Source organism: Amia ocellicauda, chromosome 23, assembly GCF_036373705.1.
Source record: "Amia ocellicauda isolate fAmiCal2 chromosome 23, fAmiCal2.hap1, whole genome shotgun sequence".
Classification (NCBI taxonomy): domain Eukaryota; kingdom Metazoa; phylum Chordata; class Actinopteri; order Amiiformes; family Amiidae; genus Amia; species Amia ocellicauda.
The window spans coordinates 9977096-10003667 of record NC_089872.1 but is presented as its reverse complement, the minus strand read 5'-3'; the positions used below and the strand labels follow the sequence as shown (position 1 = coordinate 10003667).

Below are 26572 nucleotides of genomic sequence, written 5' to 3'. Positions count from 1 at the left end.
CAAGGCTTAAGTAGCCTGTAAGATGTGTCCTGGTGAAGGTGGCATTGACATTACCTTTTTAACAAAAACTGGTGTATCAGACTTTTGTATCAGAAGTTTTACTTTAGCTTTTAGAGTCTGATGAATCAACAGTAAGGCTTGTATTGAAAAGGTTTTGTAGCACTTTGAATTTGATTTCATACGGGGAGACATTCCAGACAAATCCAACAAAACTGATAAATTACAGCATACAAAGACTAGCTGATATGGAAATTGTTTGTTAAACGATGGCCACAATGGATAATTTGGGCCTTTGTTGTATGCATGCCTTACTTTTAATCTAGGTTTTGATAACCTAGGAGTAACAACCAATCTGTTTTAAATCTATCTATATGGATGTAGAATTTGGCTCGGTATTAAGCCCATTAATATCTTTAGATCATTGCCCATATTCATAAGACTGATTTATCATGCTCACACCCTTGAGACATGAGTGAATTCAACTTGGTCCTACTTTCACTCTTTGGCTAAAAGCTACTCAAAGATTCTGGAGAATGAAGTCCTATCAAGCGATATTTAGGAGACCTTGGGAGGTGCCCTCACTAGTGAAGAGCTGGCAGACGGTAGAGACAAAGGACAGGTGTTATGACCGAGTTCCTGCGATGATATAGACTGGACAGAAATAGAGTAGTTTAGTTTGTTATTGATCTAGTCAAATGCTGCATTGTCAGCGACCATACAGGTGCTGACAAAATGCAAATGTAACCGTATGTAAGCCATCTTCTAAGCTAAACTGTCTTGAAAATGAACTTTTTCCTACAATTGGATCCTACTCTAAAAGTAGGTGTAAGTGACTTTATAACTCCTACTCTGAGCGAGGAGTAATTTTACTTCTAAACTAACTTTTAGCCCGATTCCTAGAAGTAACGGAGATGTTTTATGGATACATGCACAAGTCTCCTTCCTCCAAGAGAAATGGTGTGCACCCAGCAATCCCCAATCCCACACAAAGGACAGATTTAGCCAATTCCCATTAATACCCCCTTATTAAAAAATCTATTTGAAATGTGTACACTTCATACAAAAGGATTAACCTTCAGCTATCAGATACCATGACTCAAATGTCATAAGATGTATAATAAACAATTGTAGTTTAATTAATTTTGACCACTCGCCTTTTGCTATACGACGCCATAATATCGACACCGGTAAAGTAACAAATATTTAAAACTTACTGTGAGTGACACTTTGTCACCCAGCACATCATATTCACAAATATTCATAAATTAGTCTAAATGTGGAGCAAAATAGGCTCAAGTTGTCAGCATCTTGAACTTTCTATATGCACATATAATTACATAGGCTAATGAATATCCCCTGATAAAATAGATAATTGCGTCTTCCTCAGTTCTGTTCAATTGAAAACACCATACTTTAATATACAGACTAGGCAGCCTCTCTTCCTGAAAATATAGAGAAATAATTGTAAATTCTACCAGTTGTATTCGGTAAAATAAATACCATAGCTCTTCAGTGATTCCTGCAGCTTTATTCGGAGCAGGCGGATTAGGCCTGTTATCCATGGGGCCCAGAATTCCAAGTGGCTGCCCTATTACCGCCATCTATAGGATTGTGGTTAGTATTGCATGCGTGTTAATTCACCCGTAAACCTTATTTCTCACATTGTTTATTCATTATTTATGCCCAAACACTGATTTTAGAGGTCAGTGAGTCTACATTAAGTCCTTGTATCGGCACAGCACTAATATACAGACATTGAAGATGGTAATGGTCATTAAACAAAATGATCCTGCAGTGTGCATTTGATTTTGAAACTTCTGCCTCATTACATCACTGCTGAATTTGTAAAATGGGAATAAAACATTCAAAACCAAGTTAAATAAATCAACCAAGAACGAAGGGGTGGCTGCATTGTAGTTTATTCTTTATCAAACTCACACATTGGTGTTTGACAGCCAGCTACAGAAGTAGAGGCACTTTATATTGCATCCGTGTACCTTAAACATTCCTACCTTTCCAACCTCTTTGACAATAACAAAACAAAACATTGCACTATTTGATGTACATTTAAAAAGTACATGGTTTCCCTTTTCTTTAACACTGAACTTTTAGGCGTTCTGTGAACTTAAGACTGAATGGGTACGTTTTGACAGCCAAAAGCTTGTTGATGGAATGTCTTGACAAAAATGAAAAATACAAACGAAACATGAAAAACACAAACGAAGGCATGGAGCTGCAGCTCTCTCTCGCATTGAAATGTTTCTAACTTTCTTTTTTACATGAACTACAGTACAAGAGCGAGCATACAGCCATGGAATGCATAACTACGATAACTAAGGCATTTTGGCAAATTCTGTAGTGTCTTCGTTTTTTCTCAGTCTCAGACAGAAGTCCCTTCCTTCAAGCCGTCGTTTTCATCCTGAAAGATAAAGCGTGTGGCTCTGCATTTACATACCTCTGGCAGCTCAAAACAACTGATCTCTTAACCTTTTAGGGTGATAATGAATCCAACAGTTTAAGATGAATCCTGAAAAGGCACAGATCTTAACCATGTCTGTCTATCTGATATGGCCTTTTCCATCAGTAATTAACAGTTTCTAAGGAATTCACCATGCTGTGGAGAACTAAACAACTACAGTGGTCTCAACTAAGCTCAACTGTTTATTGAATTGGAGGCCAAAAACACTACAAGGTTAACTGGTACTCGGGACAGGAAATTCATTTTAATTCAATGGCTTGTGCTCTCTCTCCAACTCCAGTACCTGTCCCTGAAGCTGGTCCTGCAGTTTCTTCACGGTTTCTTTCTCCTTGGCCAGTTGCTCCTGGGTGGTCTTGAGGAGCTGCTGCAGTTTGGTGGCAGCCTGTCCCAGATCCTTGGTTAGCTTCTTCTCCTTATCAAGCCTATCCTGTAACTCACAGACAGAAGAACAAAACACTTTCAAATCCACACAAAAGTTTCCAACACCTCTCAGAGGATTATATCCACAATTAGCATTATTTTAAAAACATTAAAAACATCAAACCAGCATGGTAACGAATGCCTTTAGGGCCAAACAGGTTTAAAACACCCAGTCTATTACGGGTGAGTCATTAAGAAGTTATCTATATGGTAAACTGGAGACAGACTGTATGGATTTGGAAAGCCAGATGTTATTTGAACCACCAACAGCTGGATTCTGCTTACCTTTAACTGACTTGCATCGTCTGTGTCGGTGACGGGGGAGTCTCCAGCAGCTCTCAGTGATTCCAGCTCTGCCTGCAGATCTAACACAGACTTCTGGGCCTGAAGGAAGGAAAAAAAATAAAAACGCAGAAGTAAATTAAATGGGAGACAAACACGAGGACTTGGTCTCTACTAAAATGTGACATTTCCCTGGCAAGATGCACAGAACATGCATGAAAACTGTACAGGAGAAGTACAGTAGGAAGTTTCCAACATACAGACCAAGTACTACCTTGCCTAAAAAAATACAAATAAAAATCATTTACGAAACTTGCAGCTTTTGAACTAATCCAATAGGCTGGCTTGCTGGATTGGTTTTCCACTTGGCAATTACTGTTCTCCAGCCTTTCATTACATCTGGCATCTAATTGATCTAATCTAATCTTTTGTAATGACACCGCAAAACAGACTCAAAATAATTGTGTATACAGTGTTCCATGTCAGTGCAACTTTAACAGTTTGGAAATCTATTCCAATTCCAAAGTTAAACTAAAATTGAAAAAGTGCACATCACTTTGCTGGAATTCACGGTGTTGGAAAACCTATCAAGTAGTAGCTTGCAAGCAGCCTGGAATGACAGCAATGATCAGAATGGAGGGCGTGTAGACGACGGGAGAGGTTACCTGTTCGAACTCTTCTGACAGCTGCTGCCTTACAGTTTGTTCGTTCTCTAATTTTTCTACAGTTTCCTGGAGCTGAGATTGTAACTAAACACAAAAACAAGAATATAAAAATCAGTAAACCGCTTTAAAACAACGCCACATGGATGGTGGGGGGGGGGGGGGGTGGGGGGACAATCATACACAAACTTTGAACACTGAAAAGCATTTCTGTGCACTATATTTGAAGAGGGTGTTCAATCTTCTGACAACATGATAGACATGAGGGTGTTTTTTTGTTTTTTTTAGATGGAAGACTTGGCTTCAAACCCAGCTGTCACAAATAAGACTGACAGATTTTAATCTCTTCAATGAACACTACATGTTGTTCAGCAGTTATTTCGGTTCAGAGGCGAAGAATGCAGATGGCAATTATGTCAGACCGTCAATTGCTTGCATTATAGTGCTGGGAACCGCAATGTAGTTTCCTCCTCTACATGGAAGTTACTACCTCATAGAAGAAATTAAACTTCTCAAAGGCTTTTAAATCAAATTGCATTCCACACATTTTGGAAGGAGGATGTGCCAAAACACTACAGTGTCCATCCTACAAAAAATCCCTTCTGGAAACCTCTTCAGTGCTCACTCGACATGTTGCTACACCACAGTAAGCAATTTGCCTGCTCATGCAAAGCCTTATGGTCCAACACCATAAAATCAAGGAGCAGGTACAGCAGCACAGGTGCTTTAACGCGGGAACAGAAAGCAGAGAGCGGACGTGTTGAGCGGTTAATGGCAGAAGCGGGCATTCTGGGATTAATGGAGGCACGGGTGAAGCAGGCGCAAGGGTTGTTGCAAATCGAACACTGCGCCACATATACGACAAGCAAGCAAATAGTACGGGCCCGGGTTACTGGAGTAGGTTTTGATTTGACAACAGCTGCAAGGCGAGACATGGTTAGTGTTGCAAGAGCAGGAGCCCTGTCAAGAAAGCATAGGACTAAATAAAGAAAATCAGCCCATGAGGGGAACTGGACAGCCACAACAAAAACTGTCCCAGCTTCCCTTTTTTTTGCATACAAGGCCCTGCCAGGCCTCAGCACCCTAACCTTGCTGGGCTGCAGTTCTGTCTGGGCGTTCTGTGACCCAGCTGCCTCTCCGTCCTGCACTCGCTCCTTCATCTCACTCAGGTGCTGTCTGACCTGCAACAGGAAGCTTTTACTCAACTCACAAGGCACCCACACAGCCCTGCTATACCCGTACCCTGGCCCTCCATCAGAAGACATTGCAGGGCAGAGAGTTGCTTACGGATAAGGAACAGATACGACCCCACTCAGATTCTGATAAGCTAAGAGATCATTTTGATACAGCCATACGGTTTTAAATGTCCTGTTAGGGTTACAATTCCCGTTACAGTAGTTTTCAGTTCTTCATTGCGTAGGTCTGCTGCAGATGTCACAGCTGATTCGAGTAAAATAATGGCACTCAAAGACATCTACAAACATGGCTGAAATATAAACAACTTGTAAAAATTCTAAGAACAAACTTACCAAAGCCAGTTCCTCACTCTGTTTTTGTGCTTCTAATTTTGTCATTTCCAGCTGGCTCTGAGTTTCTGATAATAAGTCCTTCAGCTAATAGGAGACAAACAGAAACCAAAATAAGTTTGAAAATGTCAAAGTAAAATAGATGTATACATCAAAAGTTCCTATGCTGCATTGCTTATGAAGAGTTCCCTTGACTTGGAAACGTGGAGTTGGAGTGCAGAGGACCTACCTGTGCGACTTCTTCAGAGTAATTCTGGCTCTCTGAGCTCGCAGATTCTAGCTGTTTCTCCACCTGCGCCTCCAGAAGCATGACTTGCTCCCTTAACTGCAATGGAAGAGTGGAAGTGTCCACTTACATTTCTTTCCAGGGCTACGGGCTGAGAAAGCTTGTGATGGACCTAAACTGCTTCTCCACAGATAAAATGCTGCTTCAATGCTCAATCACTGCACATCAGTTGAGAAGTCTATAGATAAGGGGTTCCCAATGTCTCGTGATGGAGGGCCAATTTCTGGTTGCCTGGGATGGGGAACCGCAGTAGAAAATAAACCACCTGATGAAAACGAAATATGTCCCAAATCATACCTTTTTATTTCCTTACATTTACGTTAGGGAACATTTATTAACGTTAATTGTTTGTATTATTTTCCCCCATTTATGTAAAAATATGTAAAAATAAAGTAAAGGTTCAGAAAAGGAGTGTTTGAAGGTTGGCTTTGGGGGGCCGCACCAAACATCCTCGAGGGCCGCACTTCGGGAACCCTGCTATAGATCATACCTGTTCTGTGCTTTGGTTTTCTAACTTCAGCTTTTCTGTGGCCGATTCCAAAGTCTGTATCTGTTCCAGAGCCTGCCAAGAGGACCAACAAAATATTGCCTTTTATTGTCATGGATGGTTGTATCGATGGATCTGAATTAATGCATTGAATTCCTGCTTGCTATACAATGAGACGATCTGAAGGACAATTTAAGAACGCGTGTGCTTAGGAGTGAAAATGGGCAGGGCTTCTTTAGCCGGTGGGAACATACTAGTGTAACATGTTGTAAACATTTACACATCCTCATACCTTCTTAAGATCATCTTTGGACTCTGCTATTTTGGCTTTCCACACGAGCTCCTCCTCCTCCACACTTTTCTGAAGGTCCTTCAGCATACCTTCCTGTACAACAATTCCCCCAGGGAGAGAAAACAAGGGCAGAAATTTAAGAGCACATCAGAGAGTTGGTGGAAAGGCAACCAACAATGGACCTAGGAAGAATTCAGCAGAGCCATACAGCCAAAGTACTTCTTACACCACAAAGGCAATGCACTCACCGTTTCGGCTAGAACGGTCCTGTACTGATCGCACTCTGCCTGTAGTGTGCTCCGAGACTCTTCTGCTTCTTTTAGCTTCATCGCTAGCTCCTACAACCAGTACAAACCATGATTACTGCAGGATCTTGGGTGAGCACAGGTTTTAGCTAAAATAGTGTTCAGTCATTTGTGTGTTGATTACAGAGTGGTAGCCATGCATTAAATCAACACTGGATTTGTCTCAAAACTTAAATCAAGCAGGACAATGAGAGATAACCCATACTTTCAGAGCAGGTACTCACCGGCGATTCTGTGGTCTGCTGGCTGAGACTCTCTTGAGCTTTGTGCTTAAATTCCTGCAACCAGCCAGTCTGGAAGGATGAAATAAAATCTTTGTAAAATCTTCTCTCATAGAATTAAAAGCACGTGATGAGAAGAACCTTCTGGTGACATTTCAGAACTTGCTTGCTTTCACTTGCATTGTCCAAGATTCTTTCCTCAAGTGATTTACACCACCCACCCCACCCCCACACGCCAATCCAAGACTGAACTTGTAAATTTCTATCTGTGCATAAGTTATTTATTTAACCTTTTTGCAAGACACAGGCCTTAAGAATAAAACTGGAAAGGATCAACTCTCAAGCAGAGTTTGGTTTGGAAAGCGGAGTGCTTTCTTCAAACAACTGGATCATCAATATGCTGGTTAACATCTAAAAAGGACCGACCTCAGCCATTCTGTGCATCAGTAAAAATCAGACCTTACCTACACTATGTGGTAAGACTTTAAATGGATCAGGTTCTATACTAGGATAGGAGGGGATTTCTACAAAGCATATCCACTTACCTGCTGCGTGTCGAAGGAGATCTCTGGGAAGAGGGTCTGCAGGGTCTCTCTGGTCTCCGTCTGCCACGAGACTAGCTGCTGCTCCACAGCATCCTGGGAAGAATTGGGCGCCTTAGCAACTATGACAACACACTGGGGCGAACAGATGCATTTCACACGCTGAACTGGGTGGCAATCGTGTGCAGAAAATCCACAGGCAGCGTTAACTGGGGAACTAGTGTCGATGTAGAAAATATCTTGTTGGCTCAATGTGACAGAGGGGGACACAAATTCAGGGTAGGGCTTGAAAAACAGAAGCAGAGAACCAGGCACCCCCCCCCCCCCCACATTAGAAAAGGAACAGGGTGGGTGAGCAAAAGGATGCCTTGAACGGAGTGGACTAAAAGGAGACAAGTGAAGAGGTCACACACTGAAAAGAGACACCAGGTCCATCAGCTACAAAGAGAAAAGAACCACAAGAATGAATTGCGTGAGGCTGTGAAGTGAAGATGAGAGTAAACAAAATGGAAACTAAAAGGCAGATCTCAAAATAGTGCGCACTTCTCCTTAGATAGACATTCCTACTTGGAAGTGAAAAGTGGTTACATCTTTTCTGATATCACTAATCTATTTCAAGACACAGGTAAAGTACAGGTAAAGCATGCCCTCAAAAGGTCATCCACGTGAAAGTACACAATTTCAAAAACCTTTAGAAAAGGGAACAAGGATTTGGGTGTAAATGTTGGAGCAGGAACCTCGTCTGGATTTTCAAACCAAAAGTGCTAAAACATTAATTGATAGAGTAAGAAAAAGGTCTTCAATTCAGAGTGTGAAACATTAACCTTAATATTGAAAAATAATGGGGTTTAATGTTGCCAGTGTCTTGAAGCTTTATAAGTAGATCCATCTAGATTTCATGATTCTAAACTAATTGTACACATTTATGGAGAAACTCTCATCCAAGTTAAGCAAGTCATAGCTGCTCTGAACCTTGCAGACTAGTTATTTGAAAGTTGCTCCACATAATTTATAAACCATGGGATGCAAAATATGAAAATTTGGAAATGCAGGAATGTTTGTTGGGTCATTTGTCAAGACTTGGTCATCTCAACTAGACCTGAGCTTATTTGCTTGAAATGTTAAGAGCCTGCCTTATCTGTGACCAACCTGTAGATGGCGCTATAGGATCGTAAAGTGCAGCCAAATAAAAAGGATTTTGGGCTCAGAGAGCAGCTAAATTGCACTGACTTTTGGTTTGAGGAACTTTTCCTCAAGGTCTCCATTGCCAAAGGTTCTTGGTCTCAGTAAAACTCAAGGCTTCAGACTCCTAACCTTGGCTTTCTTAGTGGAACTCAATTTCTCTTGGCACATTTGTTCTGCGGAGGTCAGCGCATCCATTGCTTTCCAGTTTTTCTCACGGAGGTCCTAACGGGAGACAGGTCAGTGTGACAAAACCACGGCGTCAGAAATTATTCAACCACCACCAGCTGCAAGGATCAACAGGCATCTTATGGGTTTTTTCTCCTGCAAGAACATTCTGTACTAGACAAATCAGTGCTGTTCTGATATAATCACCCTATAATGGTAGTCCTAACATTTTTGGAGTGTTAAAAGGCTCTGAAACTAAATAAATTTAAAATGAATAAAGGTTGACTCACACAGTGGTATCACCTATAAAAACCTATAGAGTGCCATGTTGAAGTTCCTCAGCACAATTACATTCACAGCCACAACTTATAAGAGCTTACATTGTTTTTGTTCTTTTGCTGCTCTATTTCTTCCTTCAGATGCAGAATCTCTGTCTCGAGCAGTGAAACCTGGTTTTCCTTTTCCTTCAAGCTGAAAGAGAGGAATTGGTTAGACCAAATTTAAACCTGTGCAGGGGGAAAAAATGATGGCGGTGGTGGGATGGGAATAAACACTTACTTGTTTTGGAGCTGCTCATTTTCTGCTGCACTGGCAATCTATTTAAACGGAAAAAAAAAGTCAGCGATTAAGTATATTGCTGAACATTCAAAGCATTATACAACAGGTTCTTTACAGATGTTTTTGGTCTAGGGTTAATGGAAGTTTCTGGAAGTTTCCGGGAAGGCCATCTAAAGCTTTACCTGACTTTCCTTGTTCTCCTCCACCTGCTTGTTGGTGCTGGCCTCCAGCAGGGCCTCGATGGATCGGATCCTCTCCAGCAGCTGGCTCTTCTCCGAGCTCACCTGGCTGAGCTGGGACTGCAGGCTCTCCACCTGGGAACACTTGTCTTTCGCATCTGCCTCTGCACTGGACACTCGGGTCTGCAGCTCTGTGTACCGGTCATAAAGAAGGCCCGTGTTTGGTGAAGCGAGAAAAGGAACCAGAAAACTCCCTGCATTCAAACATTAATTCAAGCTCTGATGCCCAATTTAGTTACAGGCTGCGAGTATAGGATTCATTATGGGAATTACTTTGCTTTCAGCCATTATTAGATCAACCCACAATGCTACCGTGTAGTGATGGTCGTCCATTTCACAGGAAGCAGAGGGGAGTGTGATGGAAATACTGACCTGTCAGGGTGGCCATCTCTCGCTTGGCTTTCTCCAGCTCTGCCTGCAGACTGTTGCTGCTGCTCTGGGACTTCCTCAGCTCCTCGCCCACTTCATCCAGCCTCTTCTGCAGGGTACGTTCACTCTCCGCCTGGCTAGACTGCGGGCGCATTCGGGGCATTAAATCATTGCACAGATTGGATTAGCCCAGGCATTTATCAGCCAGATCAACTGCATCCCATTAGAATGGGAAGGGTGGACTGGCACTAATGCTCACAACAGCACTGAAGTGATGCACACGTCACTGTCTGTGTGGTTTATGCGTTCGACGGAGGAGGAGAAAGGATCTGTGCAGCACAACCACGCTGGATACAGAAAAGCACTAAAGGATTTGATCTAGGTCTGTGTTGTGCCAGTAGTCTCTCTCAAAGAGAATACAAAATTAATAGTAAAATAAATCAATCATCTTTCGTCAAGGAACTCTAGGCTTTAAGAGGAAGGGAGATTGAACTGCTCGGCACTCATTCTGGTGCAGTGGTTGGGTTTACCTGCAGCTGGCCGACCTGTTTCTCAAAGGCTGCCACCTTGGCCTCCAGACTCTTCTTCTGCTGCTCGTCCGCCTGCAGGGCCTCGGTCTTGTCGCTCAGGTCCTTGGTCAGTTTGGTGCACTCCTGGCGCAGCTTGGCCAGCTCCGCGTTTTGCCTGAAAGGAGGACAGCAGACCACTGCAAATCCAAAGGCAATGTCTTCAACGGAGTCTACAGGCAAAAGCAATTTCATTCGATTGAAGCGGCAAAGGTCCCTTTATCAGAGAATTGAGAAATCCATCTGCCAATAGATTGTGACCCTGCAGGACAAACCCAACTGGCTGGCTCTGAAAACAAGCAATCTATTGAACTTTAACAGCGTGGATTGTATAGATTTGGAAGTGGGCCACAGTCTTCTCTGAGCCCCAGGTAGACTATCAGCTAGGAAAGTAATCTCCTGATGCCACAGCTTAAATATATTGAAAACTACCCCCCACCCCCACAAAGTCATTTAAGCACACTCACATGCTCAGAAACCAAATGTTCAGTTGTGTAATAATCATAAATAAAGTACATATTAAACCATGGTATTAAAGCAGTGTGGGTTGGTGGAATAATGTGATAAGTGACTCAAAGCACAGTTTGCCTCAGATATGTTTCAGGGGTGTCATTATCTCGTTGATGTAAACCCCATTGTGACTATCTGCTTAATTGGAATGCATTTGGCCTTTGAACACACACTTAGCATTGAACTTGATTACCACTGTCTACATCATTATCCTGATTTCCAAACCGGGAGCAGTTTCAAGTAATTTTTCTTGCCTTTTGAACAATCAAAACATTTTAAGGCTGACAACTCCAAACGATTAAACCAATTCGCATTTCCTCGCATCAGTTGTTCCAGGATTTTTTTTTTTTTTAAATCATTCTACTTTTTAAATAGCCAGTAAGCATTCCCATGTCTTCTGGCTTCGCCATCTACCGGGAGGTGTTCAAACCAAACAAGTTCTAGATCATTACTGGCCATCACCAGGGGACAGAGAAAGACATTGAAAGCTTGTTCCCCTGGAAAGATCAAGCTCATCTCGAGGGCTTGGGAATGTGAAGGAAGCAGTTCTGGAAGGCAAGGCAGTCTCAAATCCTTCCCCACTTACTTGCTCTCCGTCTGGCTGGTGGCCTGGTTCAGGGCGTCCCTGAGGATAGAGTTCTCCTGCTGAAGGCGGGCCAGCTGGGCATTGGGGCCGTTCTCCAGCTGCTCCTGCAGGTTCTGGACCTGTACAGAGATCGAAGATGAGGAGGGAGGGAGGGCCAGACTACTGTGGAATCTACGTCACTCATTTTGAACACATTTGAGATTAAGTAATGAGCACCACTGATAGCAGGCTCACATTGTCCCCATTAAGTCAAAGCTTTGAGGATGAGTTCAGTGACCTTGGCGTTCAGTTGCTGCGTCTCGGCCACATGGTCTTTGTAGCTGGCTTGCATGCGGGCCTGCAGGGCGGTGATCTCTTGGTCTCGTGAGCTCAGCTGCTCCTTCAGCCGGGCCTCCACGGACACCACTTTGGACTTTTCCGAGTTTAGCTCCTGTGTGGGGAGAGAGCAAGGGTTTCACTTCACTGCAGGGGTCTCGGCAAGAGCAACACTCCGAAGTTTTGCCGTTGTCAAAAGTGATGCATTAGGTAAATCAGACTCTTTAACCGGTATGCAGGCCACTCTCACCTTGGTCAGCTCTCTCAGCCGGTTCTTGGCGGCCGCTGCGTCCTCCTGCTCGGCACTCAGCTGCTTCTCCTTGTCCTCCAGCTGTCGTTTCAGGGCCGCCACCGGGTCTCCCTTCTGGGTAGCCTGAACAGCAACAAATTATTCGAAAGTGAATTAGAAAAATAAAAGTAGTATTCTCATTGCATTAGAATTTCCTAATATGTATATTGATCATTTCTGCAGTTTGCATAATTTCCACCAAGGGTCCAATACTTGAGCATTTCTTCTCCCGTTAAATCACCTCTTTTTAAATCTACAATCCTTCACACATGGTGAAAAGGTTGATTATGGCTAAAGAGAAACCCAGCGGATAAATGGAGAAATTGCAGGGGAATTTCCCTCCCGCATTACTGCTTCAAATCGCTCTGTGCCATAACTAACTTGTCTGCAATGAATCATCACTTTACTCAGGGATGTTTTGGCATTTACATGCTTATTTGTTATTCAATTATTAACTTATCAGACATTGGCAAACGTCAGCCATCAAGGTGGGGAACAGCTGGATTAATCAGCAGAACAAAGCACACTCATAATATAATATAGCATTGTTATTACCGTTACAGAGAGAGTTACCCTGACCTTCAAGCATTCAGATTACAGTGTACATTTACATAAGGGGAAAAAAAAAGGTGTATGTATGTGTGCTTGCGTGTGTATGTATATTTATGTATAAAATGAAAATATATATTTGAATATATTTTCATATGTTAAGGGTTATCTAAAACTTAGCATCAAGGCTAATTTTTGTCAGAATTTCCAGTCAAATAGAAACTTGAGCTACACGACAGTTTGCCTTGTATAACGTGTTCAAATGCAAAGTATTCGGCAATATTGAAAGCAGGCAACTTCTCTCGCAAAGCTTATTTTAAGGTCAGCCGAGAACACGTGTCTGCTGGGAGGTTCCCCATTAGAGTGGTACAGGCACACATTCCATAAAAAATATTTTGAAGGGGAATAACTTGATAAGCATCTTGCAGAAGCCAACATTAGGCCATTCCAGACGAAGACTGAATAAACAGACTTGTGCTAAACTATTTACTTTCACTGGAAAACATAAAAGATTTCAGGAAGGGAAAGAAAATCCACTCAGTTCTGGATGTTGTGGGACACAGTTTTATTTGTTTCTCTTAGATTACTGGTGATCTGATGTTTGCCTTTAAATGGTCAATTAAATGCATAAAAATCCCCAAACCGTTTTCTAGCATCTCTAGAGAGGGACTGCAGGTTTTATATTTGGCTGTAGATTAGCACTATTACACTTGCTTGACTGTTTTATGAAAAGCTTAAATCATATTCAGTATTATTTGAGTGGAAACTGCTCAGGTAATGGCGGGTAAGAGCCAGTCTGCCAAGAGATACAAATACATGTAAATGGTTTAATTCATTCAGTGTGTTGTAGACTTGCATGGAAAAAAAGACAAGGTGGGACTTTGGACAAGAAAGAAAAGATGGACTGTTAAAAAATATACAAGTCATTTGCTGGGCTTTTGGTTTGTGGGGTTACCTCCTTTTCAAGCACTTTTTCTTTCAGCTCACACCTCTCTCTATTTCTCTTGAGCAGCAATATGAACTTTACTTATTAAGAAGTGCCGTACCGTGTGCCAGGTGTCCTGCACAATGCCTGCTTTGTCCGTCAGGATCTCGATGAGCCGCTGGGCCTCCCCCTCACTGAACACCATGCTGCTCACAGTGGACACCAGGGTCTTGTAAGGCAGGTACAAGGGTGCGTCCAGGGACTCAGCCGGCACTGGAAAAAAAAAAAAAACAGCACAATATGATGACACATCTGTCCATCTGACAGCCAGGGACCAAAACTTTCACACCGTTTCAACCAGAAGTAATTCCCTTACGTCACCAGCCAGGTGACTAAAAAAACAAGAATTTTCTGGAAGCTGAATAAACACCTCTAAAGAAACCACTTTAAAGATCAAACTGAGTGAACCGATTGTGGTGTGGCTGGTATTCCAGTTGGGTGTTTCAATGGTTCATTTTATGGATCAGTGTTTCACTACATGAGTAAGCTTGCTAAAAAAAGTCATACACCCTTTGAAGCTCCAGTTTTGCTGGAAAGACAGTTAATCACCTTTTGAATCCAACCAGGAGGGAACATGATCCAAGTCAAGGATCTAAAACGACTGGAGCTTGTACTCTGCATTGTAAAAGTGTTTTCTACCATCTTCTCTGACCGGCATTAAAAACTTGGTATTCAAGCAAAGAAAAACAAATGTCACGACTGATTATACTTCAGGTCGTTCATCCAAAAACTCAACAGCGGAGTTGCTTTAACTACCAAAATCCTGCCTCTTCAGGACCACATCAATGGCTCTGACTGACAGATACTTCAATTGAATGAGCCATGAGGGGTTTAACAGTAAAACGAGTTCATACATAGTTTATGCATATTAATTGGTGTAGCCAAGAGTGGGGGAGCTGACCATAATGAAGGATATCTTCACTGCATTGCGGATTTCCCTCAGGATGAGTTTAGAAAGCTCAGGTAGAGACTGCGACAGCTCGGAGACGTACACCTCAATTGGTCAAATGAAAAAGTGTTCTGGCCAATGATCAAACACAGGGAGCAAAGGTCAGGGGACTCAAGTTTATGAACAAGCTCATTAGCTCAATGGGCAAAGTGATGTGAAGTGAGGTCAAATGATCCCCACATCCTTCACTCACACCCATGAGACATTAGCATCTCACAACCAGAATGTGTTGAGCTTTCTCCCGACCTCTGGTTGTCACATTGGGAAGGCAGACAGACTTGTATGGCTGTATTTGGTGCTACTGAATCCCAGCTCATGAAAAGTGTGAAAGTGTCCTGAAAATGCTTTGCCCTTCACAAACCAGCTCTGCCCCCTCCGTTCTAGAGCAGGTCACTGGGTATCTCTCAGCTGTGAGATGGGGCACAATGGCACCAGCTCGAGACAGCGCTGTGGGCACAGAAACACCCCTATTGTTAGGGCACTGAAGGGCTTTGTCTGTAAAACAAAATGAGCCAACCCATTTAATATAACAGATCTGCCCAGCTATTGTGTTCAGGCAGTTTCGGCTCGGGAGAAATTCTGGGTGGAAGATTTAATTTGTAGGTGCCTGCTGAAATGGCATTGATGACTTGTCAACCTGTGTGCGTCTCGGGAATTACACAGTCTTTTCATGACGATAACAGTTTAGCCGCCACACGTGTTAATTTTGGTTGCGTTCATTTAAAAACGCTGAACAGATGAAAGCTTCGGTGGGCTGATTCCATTTTGAGGAGCAAATTTTATCTAAAGCAAATGTTAGGGGGGGCACTCATCTGAAACAGCTCGAAAGGTGACAATATTGAACGTCTGAACATGCTCGTATAATCGGCCCAGAGGGCAAATTAATTCTGCAGTGGTTTATAGTGGGAGTTTAACATTTACATAGTGCCTTTCAAGTCTGGTACCTCTGGGGAACTTGGCAGCTGTTCTGGGCCAACACACCACAAAGCAACCAGAGTGTTATTTTTAATTAACCTAATCTACTTTACAGGTTCGGCAACAACAATATAAACGGATGCCTGGCTCCGAAACCTCCCTGGAGCACAGAGATTCTGAACCGTAGCAAGGATAGGATTTCAGGAACTCCTATTATGGGGTACAAAAAACAGGTCTCAAACAAACTGGTCCTTCACATCCTAAAAGGCTCCTTTAGCGCTCTCCACTGTATTTGAGCAATCCATGCATTTTCCTTTATGGGACGCCCTAGGGTTCCTTTTCAAAACCACAGGAGACAAAAAAAACACACTACAGGGGAACATCTCCCACTGCACAGAAGCGTGACTCCAAGTTTGATTGGTCCCAAGCTCTTGTACACTTTCTACTAATGCAGCAGAACAGTAATGCTGACAAAAAGTAATATGGTAGGTCTTATTTCCTACATCTACACAAAGTTATGTCAGAATAAAGTCAAACGGAAATGTGAATAACCGGATTCCCGGATTCCGGGGGGAAGGCAAGCATTCCTGTCCGATTCTTCCCCTCTTCTCAGCTCCGAGAGCCTGTAAAGTCATGTCTCTGGGCTGCAGCCCACTTCATCAGCTGCTGGAGAACAGTCAAGCAGACGACGCTGGGAGGCCAGGGGCTACGCGTACACATACTTTCCATTCATATGATTAATACAGATTAAAGGGCATCGCTTGTTCTCAGCACTGTCATAAACAGTACTTAAAGGCAATAAAAACAAGGTCTGCGGAGTCCTGAATCATCTATTCTTGAGAAAGCGCCAAAAAAATGCTCATGGGATATGTAAAATTATGAGAGAGACAGACATTTACTTTTTGAAGGATGAAACCAGCCTAATTTGAACTATTTGCATTAAAGTAAAAATCAAGTGAGCATAGACTCAAATTTAATTTGATCAGAGTATCATTTCATTCATAATGGTACAAGGAAAAGGAGGATGAATGAAAACTTTACAGAACCAAATCCCCATCCATGCTCAGCCAACTTCCTAGGGAGAGCTCACCATCGACAAAGTGGTACTAAAGAAGGGACTTCATCTCTGCTAACTGCCTGGAGCCCGTCCTCAACACCCGCCCTCCCCTTAAATTAGTAGTCACATGTTCCTTTGTTGTGGTTACTGGAACCAAATCCAACAGTTAAGTGCCGAGATGTAACGGGGGGGATTGTGGGCCTTTACTCTGCAGTGATTAAATGGGTCAGGAATGCAATACTGACTTCAGTTGCCCCTCTGCATCTTAACCAGGAGAATATGCTGTTGCAGCATGTTTTTTTTTTTCTTGTCATATGTTGGCGGGGGGGGAAAAAAAATCTAAGACCAAAAAAGGCATTAATATTTTCATGAAGAGGGGTAATCTCTCATACATTCAACTGGCCTAGACTGTCTAGTGATGAATTACATAAGGGGAAATGGAAGACGCACACAGAACTCAAACTTTGCCGCAGAAATTGTCTAACTGGGCAGCAAGCTAAAGCAGCCAATGGGCAGAATACAAGATACAAGTTACAGATAAACAGTGACAGCCCAGACTCAAAAGCCCAAAGATGCAATGTCCACATGCATGTAAAAACTAATTGGGCATTCAAGGGCACTTCAGGATATAAGGGATTGGTAAAAGTAATCATTAAATCTTTGCAACTCAAGAATGTTCAATCATTGGTTGCTTGCCATTCTGTGCATGGAGGTACATTTGACTTGCTTTTAGAGTTACATAATCACAGCTCTGCTCATAACAATGGACCCACAATATCTCCTCCCATTAGTGCCACCAGGTATTACATATCAATAAAAACAAAACAAAATCCAATGGGGTTTGCCACCAAAGCAGATAAACTAACCTGTTTAACCAGTAGGATTGCATCTACATGGGGGAGGGGGCAGATTCCACTAGCCTAGAGGTTCATTTTATCACTTTACAGGACAGACAACTTCTGGTGTACTTTCACATGTTCAACTATATTCATGGGCCATGCGTTACATGTGTCCAAAATCCCCATCCAGCTACAATGATCCATGACCCATGAATTGTCAACCGCATGACAATGTCAAGACATGGCAAGTGCGACAATGGCAGATTCACTTATCCTCCTGTCATTTAAAACCAAGTGGTAATTTAAGGTAGTAGCAATGATCAAGGAATACTACAATAAAATGTATCCAAGAACTTTCAATTTAACTCATTAATTAATATGCACCTGTCACTTGAGGTGCAATTAGTTTAAAGCCCATCTTAATCAAATATTGATGGAAATTAATAAATAAATGGGGGGTTTAAGCTATAGCACGACTCCTCTTCGACCTTCACAGTTGTCTGTTGAACGGACAATTAATTCATCAGTATTGACATCTGGCTACGGATGAGCACAGAGAGACTCTTTCACATAAGAGGCCTTTCAGACCCTCGCCTCTCACTTGAAGTGTTCACTCATGGGCTTTTGAACAATGCCCCACTGCATCCGCACGCCTCAGCCTAAGGTCAGACGGGAAGAGCTACGGAAATGTCAGGACTACGACGGGATCCTTCTATGCTCACGATGTCCATTTCAGCAGTTAAAATGCATTCAGTGTGTGGAAGACACGAATCCTATTGCTACCATTTTCCCCAGGTTCATCTGCGAGGTCGTTTACTCCCAGAGTGCCGATTATTCAACGCAACATTGGTACCAGAATACATGCCTCTAAAGAAAGGAACTGAAAAACACTGAAGACTCCAGCGATGCAGAGAGCATGGGTAAACAAGACCGCTGCTGGAAAAAATCTCTCCAGGGGTCTGGTTAATTGTGGATCACTTGCTGATCCACAACAACAATGATACTCCATGTTTACACAGACACAATTTTAGCAGGGCAGCTGCACCATTACAGGAACACAAATCTTCCCCACATCAACTCAGAATAATCTTAACTCTAACCTCTAAACGAGCCTTTAATGTTCCTGAAAAGATTATCTATTTAGTCCTTCAAATCCTGTACTAATTATCATCTACCTGTAGCACTTACCACACCCAAGACCGAATCAAAACATAGGCTAAAGGGCTTATATATTGTAGCTGTAGGTTGTTAATTTTCCTTGTTGATACTTGCCAAAATGGTACTTATGATTAAAGGTGCCGATTCAATTTACACTGGATACAACATTAAAAACATGTCCCTAAAATAGGACTGAATATTGCGCTGTGATGTTTACCATGCAACAGTCACCATGGTACCACCCAGTTAATTTGTGTTGAGGGGAGGGAAGGAATAAAAAAGCAAGAACAAAGAATTTTTTAAATGGAAAAAAAATGGGGCATATTGGAGGAAACCAATTTACAGGCAGTAAAAGATCTAGGCCATAGCCGAGTGTGAGACTTAAGGGCTCACTGCAACACAATAAGCCCTCGTGGGAAAAGTGGGCACAAAAATATGGAAGGCGACAAACTACATTTTACAATTAATTTTAAAGTGAGCCATCTTCACAAAGACTAATAATATTAACCTGTACATTTACAGTATCAGTCTAACGTCCCAGTGTATAATTATACCACCCACTTGCCCCAAGCAACCTAATTTTCTTGTTTAGAAAAGCGGTACAAGCCAGTATCATTAAGATTACACTGAGGTGGCACTTTAATAAATTATGATAATTATCACATCTTTCTTCTTGTTGCTGCTAAGGCAACGCCCAGATTGAAAGCAATTTCCCTCATAGCTAATGAGGCTGTCGAAAACATTAAGAGCTGGAGATGGGAACATAAAGGAAGTGATGGGCCGTCTCAAAACCCATGCTTCAAGGTAACGCGCTGCAGCACAAAATGACATGCTTGCTTATAAAACTAATTACACACCGCACTAACTTTGGAGTACAGATTAGGACAGTCGGTGGATTTAATCATGGCAGTCTTTGTCATTTTTGAAAGCGAGGCACACCACACAAGTTATCTTCTTGTTGCAGACCTTTAAAAAGACACCACTGTACTGCTGCAGAACGGGCCAGATCTGATGGGAATCTTTTCGGTGAAATACTTCTGCAAATGTATTTTCGAAACGGAAATCTGAAATCATCCAGTCTGGTTCGCGTGCAAGACAGAGGGCACAGTGTAAGCGCAGATCCAGAATAAAGATCAATCGATTACTTGATAAAGAGGAAATTACAATTCTTCAGAGGAGATCAATTGTTGCTTCACAAAGAATTAGTCAAACGTCTAAGCGAGGTTAAATTGATTTAGTTTAGTTTACGGTATTTAAGCAATTTAGGAACCAGCCATCTGCAGGGTTACTGATCACCATAGAAATTTTATATAAAATCCAGAAAGATTACCATCCCTTGTAGTACTAATAAAACTGAAGACATAGGAAGACATTTAGGAGCATCTGTTTCTAATAAAGAATGCATTCTTGTAACTTTCAAAAGGTATCACCTCCACACATTTGGATAGTAAGTTAAAGGAAAAGTGACCATCTCTAAATAACTCTCCTGCAGTGCCATATTGACAGCACTCACCATTCCAGAGGGACACAGTCACAGGGTGCTGTCTCTTACTGTGAGGGACAGCCAAGTGCACTTCTCTCTCCCTCAGTAAGAACATCTTAAGGAGAGCAAATTTTATAAGAGGTCAGGAGAACCTCTAAGAAGTATAACCCAGAACTTCAGCACGGTCCTCAACAGTTCACTTTTGGACCTACTGAACATTTTACAATTGCATATTATGTGAATCGAGAAACATCCGGATCCGTTTGCATGCACGGTTTGAAGCGGTTAACCTTTTCTTATCTGCGAATGCATAGATCACCGGTCACGCACACACTTATATTGCTTTTCGTTTTACTGCTACTTGTTGATCATTAACGCCACTATAACGTGGTCTCTGAAACCAGGACACAAGTTGGGTTTTCCAATCCAGTCAAGGCTCCAATTATTGACCTCCTGAAGGTTTGAAAATACAAATAATGTCACAATAAGCCAAAGCACAGATCAATCATCTCATTTAACAATCGTTAATTAAGGGAAATTCAGATTAATTTGTTTACTGAAGTTAATGCATAAATAAGATAAAGACTTCCAGGAATCAGTCAAACCATTCAAAACTATTTGGGAATCAGAGCTGTGTACTTGACGGGGGGGGGAGAAACTTACTTGGCTCCACTTTCTTCTTGGAGGCCACCTTCTTCTTGGACTGACCATTCTGCTTGACCTCATCATGGCTGACGATCGCCTCATTCTTCTTGGGAGGGGGTGAGCTGGCCACGGGGGAGCTGGTCTGGGCTCCCACGGGAGGCACGGCCATGATGGGAACCTCCTTGGTCACGGTCTCCAGCACGGGGGCAGATTTTGCAGGCGCAATCAGAGTGGGGGCGGGCTCCACCTTGGCCACCTTCTTCTCCCGCTTCTTCTTGTCCTTGGGGGAGGGCGCAGGCTGGTGCTCCAGGGTGGGGGGGCGGGAAACGGCCACGACAGGGGGCTCAGGGGCAGTGAGGACAATGGGGGCGGCAGTGGGGGGAGTTGGAGGGGCAGCGGGGGCAGGGATGACGGAGATGGGCTCGGGCTCCGATTCGCTCACGGTCTCGCTGGCTTCAGGAGTAGGTTCCGGCTCCGGGAGTTTGCCATTGGGCTTGTCGTCCTTCTTCTTGATCCGGCTCCTCTTCTCGGAGGGTTTGTCTTTCTTCTTCTTCTCGGACCTGGGAGGCTGGGTCTTCTCCAGCTCCTTGCGCTGTTTGGCCAAGGCTTCTTCATATGAAGTCTCCTTCATGGAGAAGGTGGAGACCAAGGCAATCCCGATGGCCGAGATGACCATGAAGCCACCAAAGACCACGAAGCCAAGAGTCTGGGGGTCGTAGATATCCATCACTTTCTGTTCACTATCCAATCAAACCTGTGGCACACAAAGAGAGGGGAATGAAAGGTCAGAAACGCAGGTTCTACGGTCAGTTTGCTTTAATCCACGTCACTACATTGCAACAACCAAGCTGGAATGTACAGGAAAACATTTGTATTGTGCATAATGACATGCAAATGGTCAAAAAACAGCACACAGTAGTCAACATTCATCTGAGAAGCGGAAGAAAGTAAAATTAGATGTCCAGAACATCAAATGTCTGAAATGTAGCACCTTAGGAGACTTTAAACTGAACCCTACCTTCATTTTTCAATGAAGATCATTAACTAATGGAACGAAAGCTCACTTCAGTATGGTGTACAGTACAGACATCTGTAAACTGGCTTTATCGTTTTACAATTCATACTACTTATCTAGGCTATTATTGTCGACAGTGCAAAGTACCACCACTGAAGGATGTCACTTGTAACACCTGTGTCTTCAGCTCACAGGTGTAGCACTGTGAAATGCAGTATGTACATAAAACTAATAAATATGTTCAGTTTTACCAGAAACTCCATACAGTCCAAGAATGAATCTGCCTTACTAGGTATAAAACCACAACAAACATTTGTCCAGTTCAGTTTGTGGTTTGAACCAAAATAACAAAACCGTTATAGAAACTATATCCTACCATATTCTTCATGTCCACCAAAAAAAAGAAAAGACCAGTTCTACACATTTACAATTGCACTCTGTTCTCTTTCCTTCCCTGGGATAAGTTTACAATCACACACAAAGTTCCCATATGTTAACACTTCCAGGCTCCACCCCCTCCACATTCCACAGGGATTCCTGGGGGAGCCGCGGTTCCATTCACACAGGCGTCCCAAGACCGGCTTCTGGAGCCGCGTCAATACACCGGTGGCACAGGGCTTCTGAGGAGAACAGTGTCGACAGATCAGCTCCTAAACCTGGACAGCCACCACCAATCAAGTTGGAAATCAATTCCAACTTCTACAAAGCCTGAGCAAACCGGCCAGCCTCCCGACCAGGATTTGGACTTTTTTGTAGGATTGCATACAAGTTCCAATCATTTCAACATCACCTATTCCTGGCGAGCATCAACCTTGCTGGATACGGGCATTAGGAAACCACGACTGACTACACAAAAACATATGCAAAATATGTGTGCAACGTATATTGAAAATTAAACTAACCTCCTGAGATGGAATAAACTCTGGAGCACAGGAGTTGGCCATCAACGTTAGTACACTACTTATAATGCACTAGTTCTAACTGGGATGCTTAACCACCGATCTACTGCACCCATACCACAACTCCCATCCTCGTCCTCTGAGGATTGATCCTTAAACAGGACCCCAGATCTCAGGACACTTAGGACTGCAAGTGCTTCTCGTTTTATAGGTAACACACTACACTTTGAAGTCAAATTATGTAAAGCTAAATAATTAAAGAAACTGAGGGCACAGACGCACATCATTAAAAATGCCATTCAATGCCATTTACTTACATTTAATTTCATTACTCGGTCTAATTAAAGCGTTAATCAGTGGCACGGAGGTTTTCTCCTGTACCACCAGCAGCATAATGTGCCAATTACAAACCCCTCAGCCATTACTAATGTCAATTTCTGGCCTTCAATTAAATTCCGAATATACGCCAGGGAAAACAAATCCTAAAATTAAAGTTGGTGGGTGTTTAAAAGTATGGAGCGATTATCAAAAGCAATGCAACTCAAAAAAGCGCCCCTGCAGTTGACTGTAAAGAAGACATGCGCCCTAGTCTACACAGGAGACCGATCACTTTAAACCTATACATCGATCTGTGAGCTTTATGCAGCGCTATAGGTTATTGATTTATTGAAGTAAGTTACATATCTTACTCTGAAAGAGGCGTCATGGAAAAAAAGACGCCTCTACGCGCGTTAGGACCCGGGGATGGACATCCTGGACACAATGTGTCCACGGAGCCAAAGTTTGCATAAGGCAGACATTCCCACAGTGCGACTTCCACACACGTTCAAAGTGCTGACTGGGCAGTTCAGTATAGGATCTAACTGCACCGAGAGCCTCCACACGTCGCGGTGCTATATTGTTCTGGGAACGGGACTCCCATTTGAGAGGACATTGTCAATCTGTCTCTCTGGGGGGGACATATGAATAGAGTATGAGCTTCTTGTAATCGAACTGCAAATGAGACGGAAGTAGGTATTCAAATTAAACTACTATAATGAGTAAGGGCAAGGAAAATAGGTCTACTTCGGCATACTCAACCTGGCATCGCAAGGTATGTCAGTATAAGGAAATAGAAATAATTGGGAAAATGGCAGAGTGGTTAATGAAGACACTGGGCTCATATATGCGCACTTAGGACACTGAATTACAAAAGACCTCGGAGAAACGCGCTCAAACTTGGGACACGTAAACCATGGCTTTCCTCTCCGGCTCCGCACAGCCCTTTAAACTGCGGCCCCGCTGCGCCACTGCAGTCAGCGGTCGCCTTCTTGCAGCGCACAATTCCAGTTTCTGCGCAGGTCTGCAGAATTCCACTGATCCCATTGGTGGAGCAGCGCAGATCTGCGCAGGACTGCGGACATCTGCGCTAGACGAACGCAACCCGAGTTCTTTTTTTTTTGAACACGTAGTCAGATATTCCCGGATTTCAGCCACATGATTCTTTTTTTTTTTCATTACTAATCGCACTTCTTATTCATTGACACAATTACGACTACGCCTTGTGTACGTATTCATAGATTCCTTCTGTTTACTGTAAACACAAATATGTATTTGTTAGATTTGCCTAAACAAAACTTAGCTGAACTTCAAATCGGCTAACACTAACTTAACGTTACTATGTAGCAGCACTGAAACGACCAGACACATTTGGAGATGGAAAGAAGAGAGTTTGCAACACTTTTGGATAACTCCTTTACATATATTGTGACAGCAATGTATACAATTATTTATTTGCAATACTATAATCCCGATTGTGAAATCTGAACAAAACCACAATATGTACAATTAGCATAGAATACAATTAAGTTCCATGCATAATTATAATGATAAAAATGCATTTCAATACAGTTATTCCAAATGCACTATACCGATTGTGTTTCCCATTGTCAATAAAACAACAATGCGGATTAAAAAGGCAAACCGTTAGTTTTTAGGTTTACACATTGCTGGTGATACTCTTAAAAGGGCTTCAGAACCACAAAATATATATAAAATACATATATATCCCGATTTCACTCTCCCCATCCGAATTGAAATCATTTAAATGCCTTCACACACATTAAAGCTGGGATTGCACTCTTTTTCATACTAGATTTGGTTAACTAACTAAGAGTGAGTGCATACAAAAATAAATCAAATTTCTGACTGGCACATTACCGTATCAGTTGTTTGCAGCAGTTGCACAACACTCCAATTGTGTAAAAACAGAAGGAAAACAAAAAAAGCTGCGTTATTGTTTCTAAGGCTCTGCTTGTATTGTATTCTCTGGTTTTATTGTATGTGCAAGATATCTCTCCCCAGCCTCTTGTTTTCAGTCGCTTGGAGAAGCCGCTGTCTGTGGAGTCGTGGCACTTTCTCTGAGCTGGCAAAAAGCCGGCCCGTGGCCCACATACTTTTAACTGAGAGCGCTGTTCATTGGCTCGAACGCTGTCACTCAACCGCATCTTAACCAATCGCAACAGCGGCAATTTCTGCGCAACGAATTGCTGCGAAAGTGGGCGTGGACGCTCGATGGGACGCCTGGGAGTTGTAGTTCTGGCCGCCAGTCTTTTCCATTGGCTGTCGAAGCAGCGGCGCGATTCATAAACTACAACAACCAGGCGCCCCGGGGAAGGCAAGCCCGACCGCTCTGGTTGAAAATGATGCGAATTCGGAGTGGGATTTAAGAAAAGGGTGTTCTTTTAGAGGATGAAGTGTTTGGTATTACGTGTACTTCCTTTCGAGAAAATGTGTTCTGTTATACATTTTGTTCGGTCGGAAATGTATTTTAACAGGCAGAGGGTTTCGGAAGCTTTGTGCAGCATACAAAATGCATAAAGCTTTTTATTATTATTATTATTATTATTATTATTATTATTATTATTATTATTATTATTATTTCCAGCAACAAAATAAATAGATGAAATAAGATTTGATTTGATTTTGATTTGATTTTTGATTTGATTTGATTTTAAAAATAATAACTGGTTAATTGGCTTCTAAGTTGCCATATGTTCTGCTGAAAATTTTAAAATATTACAGTAAAACCTTTATTAAAGTAAGAGACAATTAAAAGTTGTAGTTTCCGATTTTTCTGTTTCTCTCTAATATGAGGTTGGCAATTCATTATATGTGTGATAAATACAGCGTTGATAATATCAATTGATTCTGAAAAAAGCAAAGAAATGCAATTACGTCTGAAGGCAATGGATACTGACTAGTGGTTACAGTGCTATGTACAGGGCTGGCTCCAAAACCTTCACCACAGCTGGCAAGGAAGGTGTCTTCTTTCTTGTGTCCTAGATAGATGAGATAAAGTGTTGCCGATCAGTCCGCTGAGTACCTTGATCGTGCAGCCAGGCTATTTCCTGTATTCTGACTGAAGGACATATTTTAGGGAACGTAACAGCAAAATCTATGACACTGACTCACTGTGAGGGTTGTCATGAATGCAGGGTTTACTTGTTCTGTGCTTAAAAATAACGACAAAGAGATTCATTTTCTTTCTGCCTTGTCACTGGTCCCCAACTCCCCATTGCTGGAACACTGTACCTAAAAAAATCAAGCCAGCATCATGTCTGACCACCTTCTGGACTCAAAACCCACCTATTCCTGAAGGACATTATGACCACCAGTAGGCACTGTGATGTTCTGGACAACAGTGTAATGATATCATTTTACTCGTGGGGGGCTGTGCAGCTATGAACAAGATAGTTGGTCTTGTATTAAGAAAGAACGGAAGAGACAGCACCTTCTTCAACTGTACTCAATAT

General features: G+C 42.5%; 1 protein-coding gene across 4 annotated transcripts; it reads right to left on the bottom strand.

Moving 5' to 3' along the window:
- Positions 1 to 1903: 1903 nt before the first annotated feature.
- LOC136719043 (ribosome-binding protein 1) lies at positions 1904 to 25192 on the bottom strand. Of its 4 annotated transcripts, none has more exons than XM_066696866.1 (24): positions 24978 to 25192; positions 20883 to 21618; positions 13880 to 14031; positions 12246 to 12368; positions 11958 to 12110; positions 11681 to 11799; positions 10549 to 10702; positions 10022 to 10160; positions 9593 to 9780; positions 9411 to 9448; positions 9233 to 9323; positions 8817 to 8909; positions 7506 to 7598; positions 6964 to 7032; positions 6683 to 6772; positions 6435 to 6527; positions 6146 to 6217; positions 5599 to 5694; positions 5373 to 5456; positions 4932 to 5024; positions 3847 to 3930; positions 3185 to 3283; positions 2763 to 2912; positions 1904 to 2419 (listed from the first exon to the last, which is right to left on the bottom strand). In XM_066696866.1, exons 2-24 carry the CDS (start codon positions 21589 to 21591, stop codon positions 2381 to 2383), a joined length of 3021 nt encoding a protein of 1006 aa, XP_066552963.1. In that variant the 5' UTR covers positions 21592 to 21618; positions 24978 to 25192; the 3' UTR covers positions 1904 to 2380. The 4 variants fall into 4 exon arrangements, with proteins under 4 accessions (XP_066552963.1, XP_066552964.1, XP_066552966.1 ...); XM_066696867.1 differs by having other exon boundaries at positions 2763 to 2906; XM_066696869.1 differs by lacking the exon at positions 4932 to 5024.
- Between the last annotated feature and the right edge of the window lie 1380 nt (positions 25193 to 26572).

Bases quoted from the DNA above. Each gene is read 5' to 3' on its own strand.
- LOC136719043 (XM_066696866.1), bottom strand. From the start codon at position 21,591: ATGGATATCTACGACCCCCAGACTCTTGGCTTCGTGGTCTTTGGTGGC. The intron at 5,695-6,145 runs GTATGATCTATA...CTTCCATTGCAG, and splicing joins AAAACCAAAGCACAGAACAG to TTAAGGGAGCAAGTCATGCT. The intron at 5,457-5,598 runs GTAGGTCCTCTG...GTCTCCTATTAG, and splicing joins ACTCTGAAGAAGTCGCACAG to CTGAAGGACTTATTATCAGA.